Here is a 14,832-nt window from a genome sequence, read left to right as displayed (position 1 = left end):
TTTGTTAAGTCAAATGACACCGCTGGTCCTGCTCACACTGCCCTACCCTATGCTTTGACTTCTTTCTCCCCTCTCTCTCCAGATGAAATCTTGCGACTTGTGACGGCTGGCCGCCCAACAACCTGCCCGCTTGACCCTATCCCTTCCTCTCTTCTCCAGACCATTTCCGGAGACCTTCTCCCTTACCTCACCTCGCTCATCAACTCATCCTTGACCGCTGGCTATGTCCCTTCCGTCTTCAAGAGAGCGAGAGTTGCACCCCTTCTCAAAAAACCTACACTCGATCCCTCCGATGTCAACAACTACAGACCAGTATCCCTTCTTTCTTTTCTCTCCAAAACTCTTGAGCATGCCATCTTTAGCCAACTCTCTTGCTATGTCTCTCAGAATGACCTTCTTGATCCATACCAGTCAGGTTTCAAGACTGGTCATTCAACTGAGACTGCTCTTCTCTGTGTCAAGGAGGCTCTCCGCACTGCTAAAGCTAACTCTCTCTCCTCTGCTCTCGTCCTTCTAGACCTATCTTCTGCCTTTGATACTGTGAACCATCAGATCCTCCTCTCCACCCTCCCCGAGTTGGGCATCTCCGGCGCGGCTCACTCTTGGATTGCGTCCTACCTGACAGGTCGCTTCTACCAGGTGGTGTGGCGATAATCTGTCTCCGCACCACATGCTCTCACCACTTGTGTCCCCCAGGGCTCAGTTCTAGGCCCTCTCCTATTCTCGCTATACACCAAGTCACTTGGCTCTGTCATATCCTCACATGGCCTCTCCTATCATTGCTACACAGACGATACGCAATTAATCTTCTCCTTTCCCCCTTCTGATAACAAGGTGGCGAATCGCATCTCTGCATGCATGGCAGACATATCAGTGTGGATGACGGATCACCACCTCAAGCTGAACCTCGGCAAGACGGAGCTGCTCTTCCTCCTGGGGAAGGACTGCCCGTTCCATGATCTCGCCATCACGGTTGACAACTCCGTTGTGTCCTCCTCCCAGAGTGCAAAGAGCCTTGGCATGACCCTGGACAACACCCTGTCGTTCTCAGCAAACATCAAGGCGGTGACCCGATCCTGTAGGTTCATGATCTACAACATTCGCAGAGTACGACGCTGCCTTACACAGGAAGCGGCACAGGTCCTAATCCAGGCACTTGTCATCTCCCGTCTGGATTACTGCAACTCGCTGTTGGCTGGGCTCCCTGCCTGTGCCATTAAACCCCTACAACTCATCCAGAACGCCGGAGCCCGTCTGGTGTTCAACCTTCCCAAGTTCTCTCACGTCACCCCGCTCCTCCGCACACTCCACTGGCTTCCAGTTGAAGCTCGCATCTGCTACAAGACCATGGTGCTTGCCTACGGAGCTGTGAGGGGAACGGCACCACCGTACCTTCAGGCTTTGATCAGTCCCTACACCCAAATGAGGGCATTGCGTTCATCCACCTCTGGCCTGCTGGCCCCCCTACCTCTGCGGAAACATAGTTCCAGCTCAGCCCAGTCAAAACTGTTCGCTGCTCTGGCACCCCAATGGTGGAACAAGCTCCCTCACGACGCCAGGACAGCGGAGTCACTCACCACCTTCCGGAGACACTTGAAACCCCACCTCTTTAAGGAATACCTGGGATAGGATAAAGTAATCCTTCTACCCCCCCTTACCCCACCCCAAAAAAATAAAAAATAAAAATAATAATTGTAAAGTGGTTGTCCCACTGGCTATCATAAGGTAAATGCACCAATTTGTAAGTCGCTCTGGATAAGAGTGTCTGCTAAATGACGAAAATGTAAATAGTGATGTGTATATTAATGTGTATATTGATGTGTATATTAATGTATAATGATGTTTATACAGGGCTCATCTGTGAAAGAGACCTTGGCCTCGGCATGACTCCCTGTCAAAATAAAGGTTAAATAAATAAATGTTCATGTCAAATTATTACATCAGTAAGCTGAAGCAGTAACAACTTCTGTTACGGTGCTTTTCAAAGGGCTATCATTCTTCTTCTCTTAAATAATAATAAATAATGCTGAAGGGAATAATTGCAGTAAGAGAATATTCTGGGTACAAAATGACTCATAGATTATTAATTTACCAGATGAGAAATAGTCTCAGCTTTTCCATATTTCACACTCATCAGCGTGTCTGTCACTGCCTTTCTGAGGGCAGGAAGAAATGGCCGTATCAACGTGAAGGATTATAAAAGGAATATGACTGGATCACGGTAAATGCATTAACAATAGGAGGTGAAAAGGGAATGCCACATGAAAGCTATAGGGGAATCCAAGCCTCAGACTCATGACGACTGCAAGTGGAAGTCCACAGCCTTTCTCTCTAAAGGACAGGGTGGACGGTGGCCTTGAGGCTGGTACTGAGTCACCCTGGGAAATGCAAAAGGACCAAGTTCTCTCTCTACTCTGCTTCTTTTTCTTTTGTCGAAATGGTTAACGGTTGGTTCTGGAATGATATGCAATGGTCGTTGAGCATTATGAAACCCTTTTGTCTATAGTTGATTTGGAGACTATATTGTGCCAGTTGGATTGTACTAGCTATGCATATTTCTTACCTAGTGATTCAACATTGTAGATTTGTAAATATGCCAGATGATAATTGTTTTATTGTTGATGACAGCGTTTGACAGGGCTCTCTTGATTTGATGGACAGTTCTCTCTTGATTTGTTTAATATCTGTATACCTCTAAACCTCTCTCTCTCTGTTACACACAAATCATCCCATAGTCAATTATACTATTTTTGATCTTAGGAGTTTAATACATATAATAGGCAGGGGACATTTATTCATATAGGCAAAATGTTTGTATTTTCTTTTACAAAACACCCAAGCACACAGAAGCATGCACATGCCCACCCCACTGATCTCTGCTTGTGGTCCTGGACCCTCTGCCTGTGGGTCACTAGGATGTCTCTGAGGGCCCTTGGCCTGTGGGTCACTAGGATGTCTCTGAGGGCCCTTGGCCTGTGGGTCACTAGGATGTCTCTGAAGGCTCTTGGCCTGTGAACTGGCTATTAGTGGGGCTTTAGCTCGATGGTTGCCATATGGTAATAAACTCCAGGCAGTCTCCAGTTACTGCTCTGTGATGTGGAGCCTTTGTCCTCGTGCTGTGTTTCCACAGTGCCTCATGAGGACGCTGGAATGAAAGTTTCCTGGACCTCGAGCCTTCCTGAGCAGCCTTCCTGAGCCAGGTTCTCTGAGCCAGGTTCTATCAAAACTGAGAGAATGGAAATAGTGTTCCAGTTTCCAGGCAGAAACCATCTCAACCTTCTGAGTCCATTCAGAGAGTTTTATAGACACTCAAAACAGATAACTGTCGTTTCAACCCCTGTCAATTGATGAATGGCATTCTTATGTGAACCACTCTGTTGTGGAGAAAAGTACATCTTGGGCAGAAACTGACAGCTGCTAAACACATGCCTGACACTCAGGAAGAATGAATCACAATAACCACTGTGTATAAGCCCATTTAGTAGATAAAAATGTACATGGCACAGGGTCATTGTACAGCAGCCTTTGTGCATTGTACCGGACAGTACGGTTTCCAATATTTTCACACATGCAGGAAATGTCTGCTCTTGCACAGCTTGGATAAGTAATTGCCCTGCTTGTATAATACTCCACATTTTAGTGTCTTTTCAATAAATAAAATATTCCTAGTGGCTGATATTCTACCCAGAAGCAGGACTGGAGCCCACTGGTCCACACTGATTATAATGAGCAGGATTAGGGGGACAGAGGGGCAAAAATATACAACTGGAGATTTGGGAACCATTTTAGGGCTGCAAAGCAAGTATTCACAGACAGTTTTGGCAATCTAGGTAAGAAAACAATTTAGCCATTGATCTTAGTATGTTCTGTCTCTAAAGCTTTATGAGAGTATGATTCATAGAATGACACCTCCCACTGTGCTAAAGCTGTGGTAAAATGTCTTTCCCCTGTTCAGACAGTAAAACATGAAGTTATTACCCACTAAGGGGTGTCAGGGGAATGCTACTGGGCAAGCTGAATGGATTTGTTATGGGCATTAAAAATACCCTGGAGACAACAAATAAATATTCCAAGTAGAAAACAGTTATTTTCTTTTTTGAGCAAAGGTCGTGCTGGGAGCTGGAATGCACATTACCCTAAGTATGGTTTTAACAGAATAACGGGCTAAACTCACTAGTATTTTTCAGTGGAATATGAGGCCAAATAGGATAGAGATTGTAGAAATGGTTTTGGACAGACCTGACTAAAGACCCGCAATGGGACACATTAAGATTCTAACAAAGAAAAACGGACGTCAGTGTGCTGCTAACAGTGTATCTTCCTCCACTAACCCTGTCCCCATACCGGGCTCGAACCAGTGATCCTCTGTTCGCAGACACACGTGATCGCCTTCCTTGACAACGTACCAACCGTTTAAGCTATCGAAAAATATCTCTCCCCGCGGACATAGATGGAACCAACCATGTTGCTATGGAGCTGAGGGTGGCATCAGGAGCATGCAGTGTGTAAGCCGGGCGCTAGGCTGCAGATGAGCGCTATGCCATGGAAGAAGGGATCAGTCAGGGGGAAGAGGAGGATCAGGAAGACGACGACACCCAGCAGGTAGAAGAACAGCATCAAGCAGCAGTGTGGATGCTCCAGGGCTGAGCCGATAGGAGGGAGGCCCATGCTGTTACAGAAGGAGTGGCACAGCACTGGCCCCACCAAATGGCCTGAGGAGAGAGACCAAAAACACACCAAGATGGACAGATATAACAGTGTGACAGAGAGAAAAACATTCCGATTTAAATTGAAAGATTGCACCCACAGGTATTCGTCCTGGTTCTTTCACGGGACTTCCTAATTGGCCTAGTAGTAAAGGTATATTTTAACGGTAAACATTTATTACCTTTTAATGTGGAAGGAAATTAACACAATCAGTCGTGATGTTTTCATCTGATTGTCAAACAAATCACTTCAAAAAAGTAAAGTAGGCTACTTGTGCACGTTCCTCCAGCATCCAAACAGTGCACTGTGCACCTGTGATTTTGATGAACGGAAAGAGACATCTGTTACAAAACACCAAAAAGTGTAATGACACACTTTTGTAGCCTGAATTAATTTATGCTTCTTGCTGACAGATTGACCTTTTTTGTACAAATTAAAGTCGGCACAACTGAAAAGGGGCTGAAATACAGATGCAAATACAGCTGTATGTGTCTGTACCGAGCTCACTGGCGCCGGAAACTGAAGGCCAAATTGAAAGAATGTTGCAAGTTCGCTAGTGGCAGGACCCAGTTGATACAATGTTGCAAGTTCTATATCGTGGAGCTCCGCCCCATAGGGGAGCTCTGCTCCTAATGGTTTACCCTCTGCCCTAAGGCAGCAGCAGCCTGAGACAAAATTATGCACACACCTACAGCCAATAGGAGTACAGGTGTCCCTATAAGAGGGGGTGCCTCCCCTCAATCAGCCTCCCTTTTTCTTCAGCGACTGGATGACTAGACTGAAGAGCCAAGAAGAGACGAAGCACGAAGACTCAGGACGAAAACGCCGTTGATATTCCAGTCATCAACGTCGTCTAAATGAGCACACCGGGAGATTTTCCACCCCCAAAAGCTCTTTTCAGAGCTCAGTGCAGATGCACTTCCATGGCGGCCGGTGACCACCACGACTTATGTTTCGTGTGTTTGGGATCCCAGCATGCCAAGGAAGGCGTCTGCAGTCCCCCGAATTGCGCCTCCTGCGCCCTCCTTTCTTTAAAGGAGAGGAAGCAGCGTTGGGCGTTTTTCAGGGAGGACATCCCCCTTGAGGATGTGTTGTCGATACTAGCCTCTGCTTCAGAGGTGTCGTCCGACGGCGCAGACTCGGGGGAAGATGGGGATTTTGAGGAAGGGTCTGGCATTCCAATGGAACAGTCGGACCCCGTCCCTCATACTTTCAAGCCCCCCTTTCCTTTGGAGAGCGAGAGGGCTTGTAGTCCCTATAGCGAAGGGGATACGAGCTCTGAGAGATCAGAAGCTCTCTCTTTCGCTGCAGCCTCTCTGAGAGCGGATTTTCCGGGTCTCATTGAGAGAGCTGCTCAATGGCTGGCAATAGAGCTGCCCCCTCTTCCCTCCGCACCGGAGGTTGATATGATGGAGGGCGGTCCTTATTCCAGGCCAAGGAAGGCGGCAGAGCCAGTGGCTCCTGCCATGCCTTCTTTGGCTAGGTACGTTGGAGGCTCGTGGGAGGCACCTTTAGCGGCGCGTTTGCCTGTAAAAGCGTATCTCCCATTCACGAGAGTGGAAGGAAGGCTTCAGGGTCAGGGAATCCCCAGGTTAGAGAGCGCCATGGCGGCGTATCTCGTACCGGGTTCGAGCCCTTGGCCACGTTGCCATCCCAGAAGGACCGACTCACAGCGTCGCTGTTAGAGAAGTCTTTTGGGTTGGGAGCCCAAGCTGTAGCAGCAGCTAACAACATTGCCCTCTTGGCGGCCTCTCTGTCCCGTTTAACCACGGGTAAGACAGAGATGGCACCGGAGGAGGTGGAGGAGGCGTCCAGAATTTCTGGCGCCATACTCCACCTTACACAGGCGTCCGCAGTCTGCGCAGGGAGATCCATGGCCACTTCGGTGGTCGGGGAACGACACCTCTGGTTGTCTTTGACTTCCATGAAAGAGGCAGACAGGACGTCTCTCTTGAACGCCCCCCTCTCTGACGACGGCCTCTTTGGGGTCGCAGTCAAGGAGGCGACGGAGCGTTTTTCGAAGTTGGAGGAGGAGAAGAAGCAGTTGGCCAAGCACCTGCCGTTGGCAGGACGACTCGGCCCCCCTCCTCCCCAAAGGCCATCTACCTGCGCCCCTCTAAGTAGACCGGGATCTACGACGAGGCGGCGTAATCGGCGTCATCCGGCGGCCACGAGCAGCAAGGGAGCGGGCTCGGCCCTCCCAGCAGCTACGGTAGCCCCACTACAGCCGGCGAGGGAGGTGACGAGGACGCCGACCTGGCCCTCCAAGGGAGGCAAGAGGAGGCGTACGTGACGGGACGCGGGGGAGAGGATGGAGGACGCATCGATGGTGTCGAACGCGCCCACTGTTCCCCCCCACCCTTCGGTTGAAGGGACGGGTGCTGATGTAAATGCTTTTGTTGATGTGTTTAATAAAGAGTTGGCTCCACCTGACTTTGTCAAAAAAGAGCCTCTTTTCCATAATACGTCCGAGAGCGTTCAAATCTCACCCTCTCTTCCTTACCACTCTAAGAGCCGTTCAGCCCACCGAGGGTGCGTTGCTGAACAGGCACTAAGAGTAGGTATCCAGAAGACCTCAATCAGGTCGTCACATCACACTTCACGTATAAGAAGTGCTTTACATAGAAGGCAGCAGTCCCGGTCAGATTCTGACATGAGGACGCAGCCGCTATTTGGGGATGGCGCACTAGTACAGACTAAGGTCTCCACTAGTACGAGCCAGACCCATGCTGCGTTCACGGAGGGCCCGATTACCGCGGTCACCAAGGTGCCCAGAGTATCGGCGCCCCCAGGCATTGTAACACAGCAGCTATCTGGGGACGGCGCATTATCGTAGACCAAGGTCTCGGTTAATGCGATTCAGACCCATGCTACGTTCACGGAGGGCAGGATTACTAGCGTTATGGGTATAACCAAAGTATCAGCTCCCCTGACAGAACGAGCCAGTACTCACCACACTGAGCGTGAATCAACCCACCAGGGGTGCAGAGTTGAACACACACAGAAGGTGAAAGTTAAGAAGGTATCAAGGCGCCGCCTTGTTTTACCTCATAGAGACCTCATACTACAGACTTCTAGGAGTACTGTAGTGAAGGGCTCTGATAGCGAATTGCAGTCACCTAAGATGACGCAATCGCTTGCTGGGGATGGTGCCCTGCCGCAGGCTGTGGCCTCGGTCAGTGCAATTCAGACCCGCGATGCGTTCAAGGAGGGCAGGAATACGACGGTTACGGGTTTAACCGACATCCCTACTCCTCTTTCTTTCTCAGAACGCATTTCCTCTCCCTTTCACGGGAGGCCCACCTTGGGCTGTTCCACCACTTCAATGTTGGGGAACAGTGGCGGTAAGGGCCATAGAGGAATACAGGTCCTTCCTACTGGATGCACCACAGCTTCGCGCCCAGCCACTTTCTCAGCATTGCTGGCAGTGGCGAAGAAGCTGCACCCTCTCACGCTGGCTAGAACAGACGTTGCAGAAGGGTTATGCTCTCCAATTCCACCGGACCCCACCCCCGTTCAGGGGAGTGGTGGAGACGGTGATGAAAACGCCAGACAAAGTGGCCGCTCTGATGACAGAGATTACGGAACTTTTGGCGAAGGAGGCGGTGACAGTAGTTCCCCGGGAGCAAAGGAACAAAGGGCTATATTCGCCTTATTTCCTAGTGCCCAAAAAGACGGGGGGAGTGAGGCCGATTTTGGATTTACGCATTCTCAACGAGAGCATAACCAAACGGCCGTTCCGAATGCTAACGACAAAACGTCTGCTGGAATGTGTCCAGAGAGGGGACTTTTGTACGAGCATAGACCTAAAGGACGCGTACTTTCATGTGCTGGTTCAGCCGCGTCACAGGAAGTTTCTGCGGTTCGCCTTTCAAGGGGTGGCGTACGAATACACGAGGATGCCATTTGGGTACGCCCTGGCACCTCGCACATTTTCCAAGTGTGTGGAGGCGGCATTGGAACCGTTGCATCGTCAGGGAATACGGCTACTAGCCTACCTGGACGACCTACTGGTTCTCGCCCCGTCAGCAGAGCTGGCGATCACTCACACAACACAGACAGTGATGCATCTCACAAGTCTGGGGTTCGCTGTGAATTGGAAAAAGAGCGCGCCCTGGCCCACTCATCAGATTGTCTACCTGGGGATACAGCTAGACACTGTGAGGATGAGGGCTCGAATCTCGGACCCCCGAAGGGTAGCCTTGTTGCTAGCCCTAAGGAAGTGTCGTCCGAATCACACGGTGACGGCGCTGTCGATCATGTCACTTTTGGGTCTCATGTCGTCAGCCCACTCTGTGGTTCCGCTGGGACTCCTGCACATGCGCAGGACGCAGCGATGGTTCGCCCAACTAAGACTAGACCCATTGCGTCAACGTCATCGGTTGGTGGTGGTTCCCCTCTCGCTCAGTGCAGACCTAAACTATTGGAGAAACTCGCGCGTTCTCACGCACGGAGTCCCGATAGGAAAGGTGTCCTCTCACATCCTAGTATTCACGGATGCGTCCCTGACGGGATGGGGAGGGACATGTCAGACACAAGCGATAGGAGGTGTGTGGCCTCAATCAGGTCGTCACATCAACCTCCTGGAGTTGGAAACGGTTCGACTGGTTCTGACCCACTTCGCGTCTACCCTTCGGGGTCGCGATGTGCTGGTCTGGTCAGACAACCGGACCACAGTAGCCCACATAAATCGCCAGGGTGGAGTCAGGTCGCCTGCTCTCCATCGGGCGGCAGAGGAATTGTGGCTGTGGGCTCACGAGCACCTTCGCTCATTGAGAGCAGCACACATTCCGGGCTACTTGAACGTAGGAGCAGACCTCATGTCAAGAGGGGGTCCTCGAGACGACGAGTGGTGTCTGCATCCAGACATTGTTCTCCAGATTTGGGAACAATTCGGGAGAGCCGAGGTGGACCTATTCGCGTCACGCGTGAACGCGCAATGTCCTCTGTGGTTCTCTCTGAGGGAACAGGACGAACCGCCACTGGGAAGGGACGCCTTTGCGCACCAACCGTGGCCGAGAGTTCTCCTGTATGCATTCCCTCCGCTGTCCTGCATTCTCCCACTGCTAGCCAGGGTGAGGTCAGGGGGGCTGTCAGTGATACTGATAGCGCCCGATCGCCCGGGGGCTCTGTGGTTTGCGGAGATGAGTCAGATGTTGATTGCGCCACCTTGGCCAATTCCACATCGACGGGACGCGTTGTCTCAGGCGGCTGGCACGATAGGGAAATTGCCCATAATCGGCCAACCACTGAAGGCCTGGCTGCTGAGAGGGACAGGCTAGAGCGCCGTGGGTTATCTGATGCAGTGATCAGGACCATACAGGGTTCACGTGCCAGTTCCACTTCTAAGATGTATGCCAGTAGATGGAACGTGTTTTCACGATGGTGTGTCACACAAGGTGTGGACCCCATGAGCTGTCAGGTGGAGAGTATTCTCTCTTTTCTGCAGCTCATGTTTGATAAGCAAAAATCGCCTGCCACGATTAGTGTTTGCAGCAGCGATTTCAGCTTGTCATGAGGGTTTTGGCAGAGACAATGTCTTTAGTCACCCTCTAGTGAAACGCTTCCTATTAGGAACGCGGCGACTTAGGCCAACACCTAGAGTCACGCTTCCTCAGTGGGATTTGGCTTTGGTACTCGAAGCGCTATGTAAGTCGCCGTTCAAGCCATTGAATCAAATACCCCTCAAGATGCTGTCTATCAAGACAGCACTGTTGCTCGCTTTGACTACAGCTAAGCGGGTCAGTGATTTGTGTGCTCTTTCGACGAGACCTGACTGCCTGGCCATCAATGGTGACCTGAGCAGAGCAGTGTTACGTCCTAACCCGGCATTTGTGCCGAAGGTTATTAAGAGTTCATATAGGTCACAGACCGTGGAGCTGTGGGCTTTTTCTCCTCCTCCTCATAGAGAGAGGAGTGAGGAGAAGCTCCATCGCCTGTGCCCGGTACGCGCTTTGGCATGTTACGTCGAGCGCACAGCAGCGATTAGGTCATCGCCTCAGTTGTTTGTGTGTCACGGTGCGGCTGCACTAGGTAGACCACTTTCAAAACAGAGGCTGTCTCACTGGCTTTGTGAAGGCATTGAGACAGCTTATGAGGTAGCAGGGCGGAAATTGCCTCAGGGTATCAGAGCTCACTCCACTCGTGGAGTAGCGGCTTCTACTGCCCTTTTTAGAGGAACAGGAGTAGAGGATATCTGTAGAGCAGCATCCTGGTCGACGCCATCTCCATTTATCAGTTTCTATCTCTTAGATATGTCTTCTAATTCTCTGGCTCGATCTGTACTCAGCGTGGCTGAAGGGAGATCTTGAGCAAGAAAGAGAGGAGAAGCAGGACTGTGGACTCAGGTTTCCATCAGGTCCGCTTTGGTTAGGAAGACGTGTTTTTGACAGATGTGTTTTCTAACTCTTTGGCTCGGTCTGTACTCAGCATAGCTGAAGGGAGATCTGGAGCTAGGAAGAGAGGGAAAAGCAGGACTATGGACTGGGTTTCCATCAGGTCCGCTTTGGATAAGAAAACATATTTTGTGACATGAATCCTGACTGACAGGATCAGTACAGTAGAGGCATGCGTTGATTAACAGAATGTGAGGTCATCTATCTGCTTGTTCAGTTAGTATGACTCATGTTTTTGTTCCTGCCCACTAATCTCTGGGATTCCATTGAGTGAGTGAGGCGGTCTACCGCGTTCATAATGTAGAGTGACACTTGATGTCATTCCATTAGTGGTCGGTAGTGTTTTCACAGGATATTGAGGCACATCTATCTGCTAGTACAGATTAGTATGGCTTCTATTCTGGTGATCTTCCCACTAGTCATTGGCATTGCCATTGGACTAGGTGGGGCGGGTTTTTTAACCGATGACGCGGTATATTGTGACGCCCGTAGGGTTTTTTAGTTGCAGTACTGCGGGACTCGGTTGCAGCCATTGCTAGGCTTGACTTTCTCGTTTCGATGGGAAGTGTTAGGCTCGGCAGGGAGTACATTTTGGAGCGCTACGCTCCGCCTTAAACCATTAGGAGCAGAGCTCCCCTATGGGGCGGAGCTCCACGATATAGAACGATTAGTTACCGGAGTGTAACTCCAGTTCTATGAGTGGAGCGGAGCCCCATAGGACTTAAGGCCCTGCCGACCCTCTCTAGTCTCGCTGAAGAAAAATATCTCGGGAGGCTGATTGAGGGGAGGCACCCCCTCTTATAGGGACACCTGTACTCCTATTGGCTGTAGGTGTGTGCATAATTTTGTCTCAGGCTGCTGCTGCCTTAGGGCAGAGGGTAAACCATTAGGAGCAGAGCTCCCCTATGGGGCTCCGCTCCACTCATAGAACTGGAGTTACACTCCGGTAACTAATCGTTCGCTAGTGGCTGGACCCAGTCGATACAATGTTGCAGGTTCGCTAGTGAAAGCTCAAGACAGACAGAGAGAAAGGCAGACAGGCAGAGTAGATAGATGAATGCGATTTGAAAGAACCTAACCCAACTTTCACTGGTTAAAACCATGACAGAGAGGTGAGGTTGTTCTTTTCATTTGGAATAAGCTTTTATTTTGATATTTACCACTGTAGCAGTAAAAAATACGAAAAATAATAATAAGATAATGGTTAAAATCGAGCCCCCCCCCCACAGTTAGACTTTTGTTGCATTTAGGGGAGCTCATGTCTCATTTGACAGCACAGAATGCAGTCACGTGTGCTCATCTGTACATGTGTACACAGACACACATTCACCTGTCCTGATGAATATGAAGGCAGTGTAGGCACCAAACACTGAGGTGTAAGTGAACTGGAACACTACGGGGAATACAGAATTACATCATCACTGTAATTCACTAACAGGACACTGCACATGCTTTTACGATTAATTGGGGAGGGGAGGGGGTATATTTGCATTTGATTGTGTGTTTGTGTATTAAAAGTGTCTGGTTTCAAGGTTTCTGTAAATGTTTGTATGCCTTACATGCAGAGAGCAGGAGAACTGGCAGAGTGTCTTCTTTGAGTTGCAGCTGTTCAATAACATGGTGAAAATGGGCTGCAATGGTTGATGTGAGACAGAGATGGAAACCGTAACAATGGTGTTAATGTCAAGCAGAAGTTGTCAAATAACCTAGGCCTGTCTACTAACGTCTGCATTGCCCTACCCACGCCAAAGAAGAGAGGAGCGATGAAGATGGCAGCGGTGGGTCCAGTGCAGGGTACTAGCGTGGGCAGCATACAGGCCCGGAACACCAGCTCCTCAGTCAGTGGTGCGACCACCTGGTTCCCCAGCCACACCAGGTCCCCCCCACACACCACCCAGGACCTTGGGACTGCAGCAGGGTGAGTATCGTGATGGGGGCAACAAACAACATGCACTCATGCTCATGTCAACACCCACCCACACTGCACAGACTCACTCACACCAGGCCAACTCTGGGGGACATACACACCAACACTAGCAAGAGCATGCTCACAGACATATTGACACTTATACATGCTTGATATAACTCACCGAGGCTTGATTTAATTTATGTGGGGTTATCCATAGCTGACTGGGTCAAGGGCCAAGAAAAAACACCTGAGAGAAGAGTTAGGAGGATGTACTTGTGACCACAAAAGTTGATCAGTGCATAATTGAATAGCAGTATACCAGTAACATACCAGTCAATACCAGTCATCCTGATTTTTGTTTCAGATTTTTAATAGTTATGTTGACATAGTCGATTTTAGATTCAGAGAGTGTGTGTGTGTGTGTGGGGGGGAAATCTAATGTAAAACAGGCCCACTACCATGGTGAGAATGAGGGGTAACGTGGCAGCTGGCACAAAGCCCTCCAGTCCAATGCCCATCATAGCCCACTGGGAGGGGCCCAGCATAAGAGGGAGAGAAGACAATATGAATAGAAATATAGCCTTCAATAAGCCTACTGTACTCATTTCCCACCTACCCAGGAATTTCAGACTCAACTCAAGTGAAGTATGAGTATTACACATAGATCTGCACAAAGACTACAAGATTGTAGAGTAGCTACATTAACACTAATCAATAACTTAATTGCAACTTTGAAAAACATGATGGATGTTGAGGTTTGGTTCTCCTATCTCTGCAATTTACCGTGACGCCCACCCAATCTGCCCAGCGCCTTTTAATCACACTGGGATTATCCCTGTGTACACACACACACACACACACACAGACACACAGACACACACCCAGAGAGACACACACAGGCCGTTAAGCAAATAATGCGCTTTTCTATAGCACTAGTACGCAACATTAGACTATTGACAGACTTCTGTGTCCCAGTCCACACAGTTACCTTGGTAACTTGCCCCACCATAGGTATAAACTGCCGACGTAAGAAAAGTAAACAGTATAGAATGGACACCCTGCATACTCCATCCAGCGCCAACAAACTTGCAACATTGTATCAAAATTCTTATTTACAATGAGGGCGGTGATTGGGAGTCCCATAGGGAGGCGCACCCCAGCCAAACCCGGACGACGCTGGGCCAATTGTGCGCCGCCCTATGGGACTCTCAATCACCGCCGGATTGTGATACAGCCTGAAATCAAACCAGGGTCTGTAGTGACGCCTCTATCGCGAGCTATAGAGCCTTAGACCGCTGCGCCACTCGGGAGCCCTGACATGAGCGTGCACCTGGGTTGTTTCAGTAAACTCTCTTATTTCAGATGGTGTCCAGCTCAAGGTTTCGGTAAACTCTCTTATGTCAGATGGTGTCCAGCTCAAGAGGATTATTGGTAGCCTACTGTATAATAGCTTCATAATAGCTCCTGTCCAGGTTCTGTATTTTGTGATGACTCTGACCTCTGCTGGTCATTACACGTATCACATTCACTTTCAGTAGAAATGTTAGGGTCTGAAAGATATACAAAAAACGATATTTTGAGTCAACACAAAAATGGTAATAATAACAATATACTTTGACTATGGACTGCCATGTCTTCTGGGCGTTAAAAGCATGTTAAATTATCCACAGCAAAGAAGAAATAACTAGCAAAAGCCAAATGATTGAATTAGTGGATAGAAATCAGTTATTTGTAGTTTTAAGGAGATATGTAAAGTAGATAGTACACTACATGGCCAAAATAATGTGGACACCTGGTCGTCGAACATCTCATTCCAAAATC

The 14,832-nt window shown here is 49.4% G+C and overlaps 1 protein-coding gene across 1 annotated transcript; it reads right to left on the bottom strand.

The window, feature by feature from the left end:
- Positions 1-2,758: 2,758 nt before the first annotated feature.
- On the bottom strand, positions 2,759-13,176 carry LOC311099863 (CAAX prenyl protease 2-like; the record flags this gene model as incomplete). Its single annotated transcript, XM_084140589.1, has 4 exons — positions 2,759-4,712; positions 12,433-12,495; positions 12,720-13,055; positions 13,155-13,176. The coding sequence occupies 4 exons, from the start codon at positions 13,174-13,176 to the stop codon at positions 4,489-4,491; spliced, it is 645 nt and encodes a 214-aa protein (XP_083996715.1). The 3' UTR covers positions 2,759-4,488.
- Positions 13,177-14,832: the final 1,656 nt, after the last annotated feature.

This window comes from Coregonus lavaretus (assembly GCF_964263955.1).
Source record: "Coregonus lavaretus genome assembly, chromosome: 24".
NCBI classification, from domain to species: Eukaryota; Metazoa; Chordata; class Actinopteri; order Salmoniformes; family Salmonidae; genus Coregonus; species Coregonus lavaretus.
Note: the sequence above shows the minus strand (reverse complement) of the source record. Positions and strands in the feature narration are given on the sequence as shown.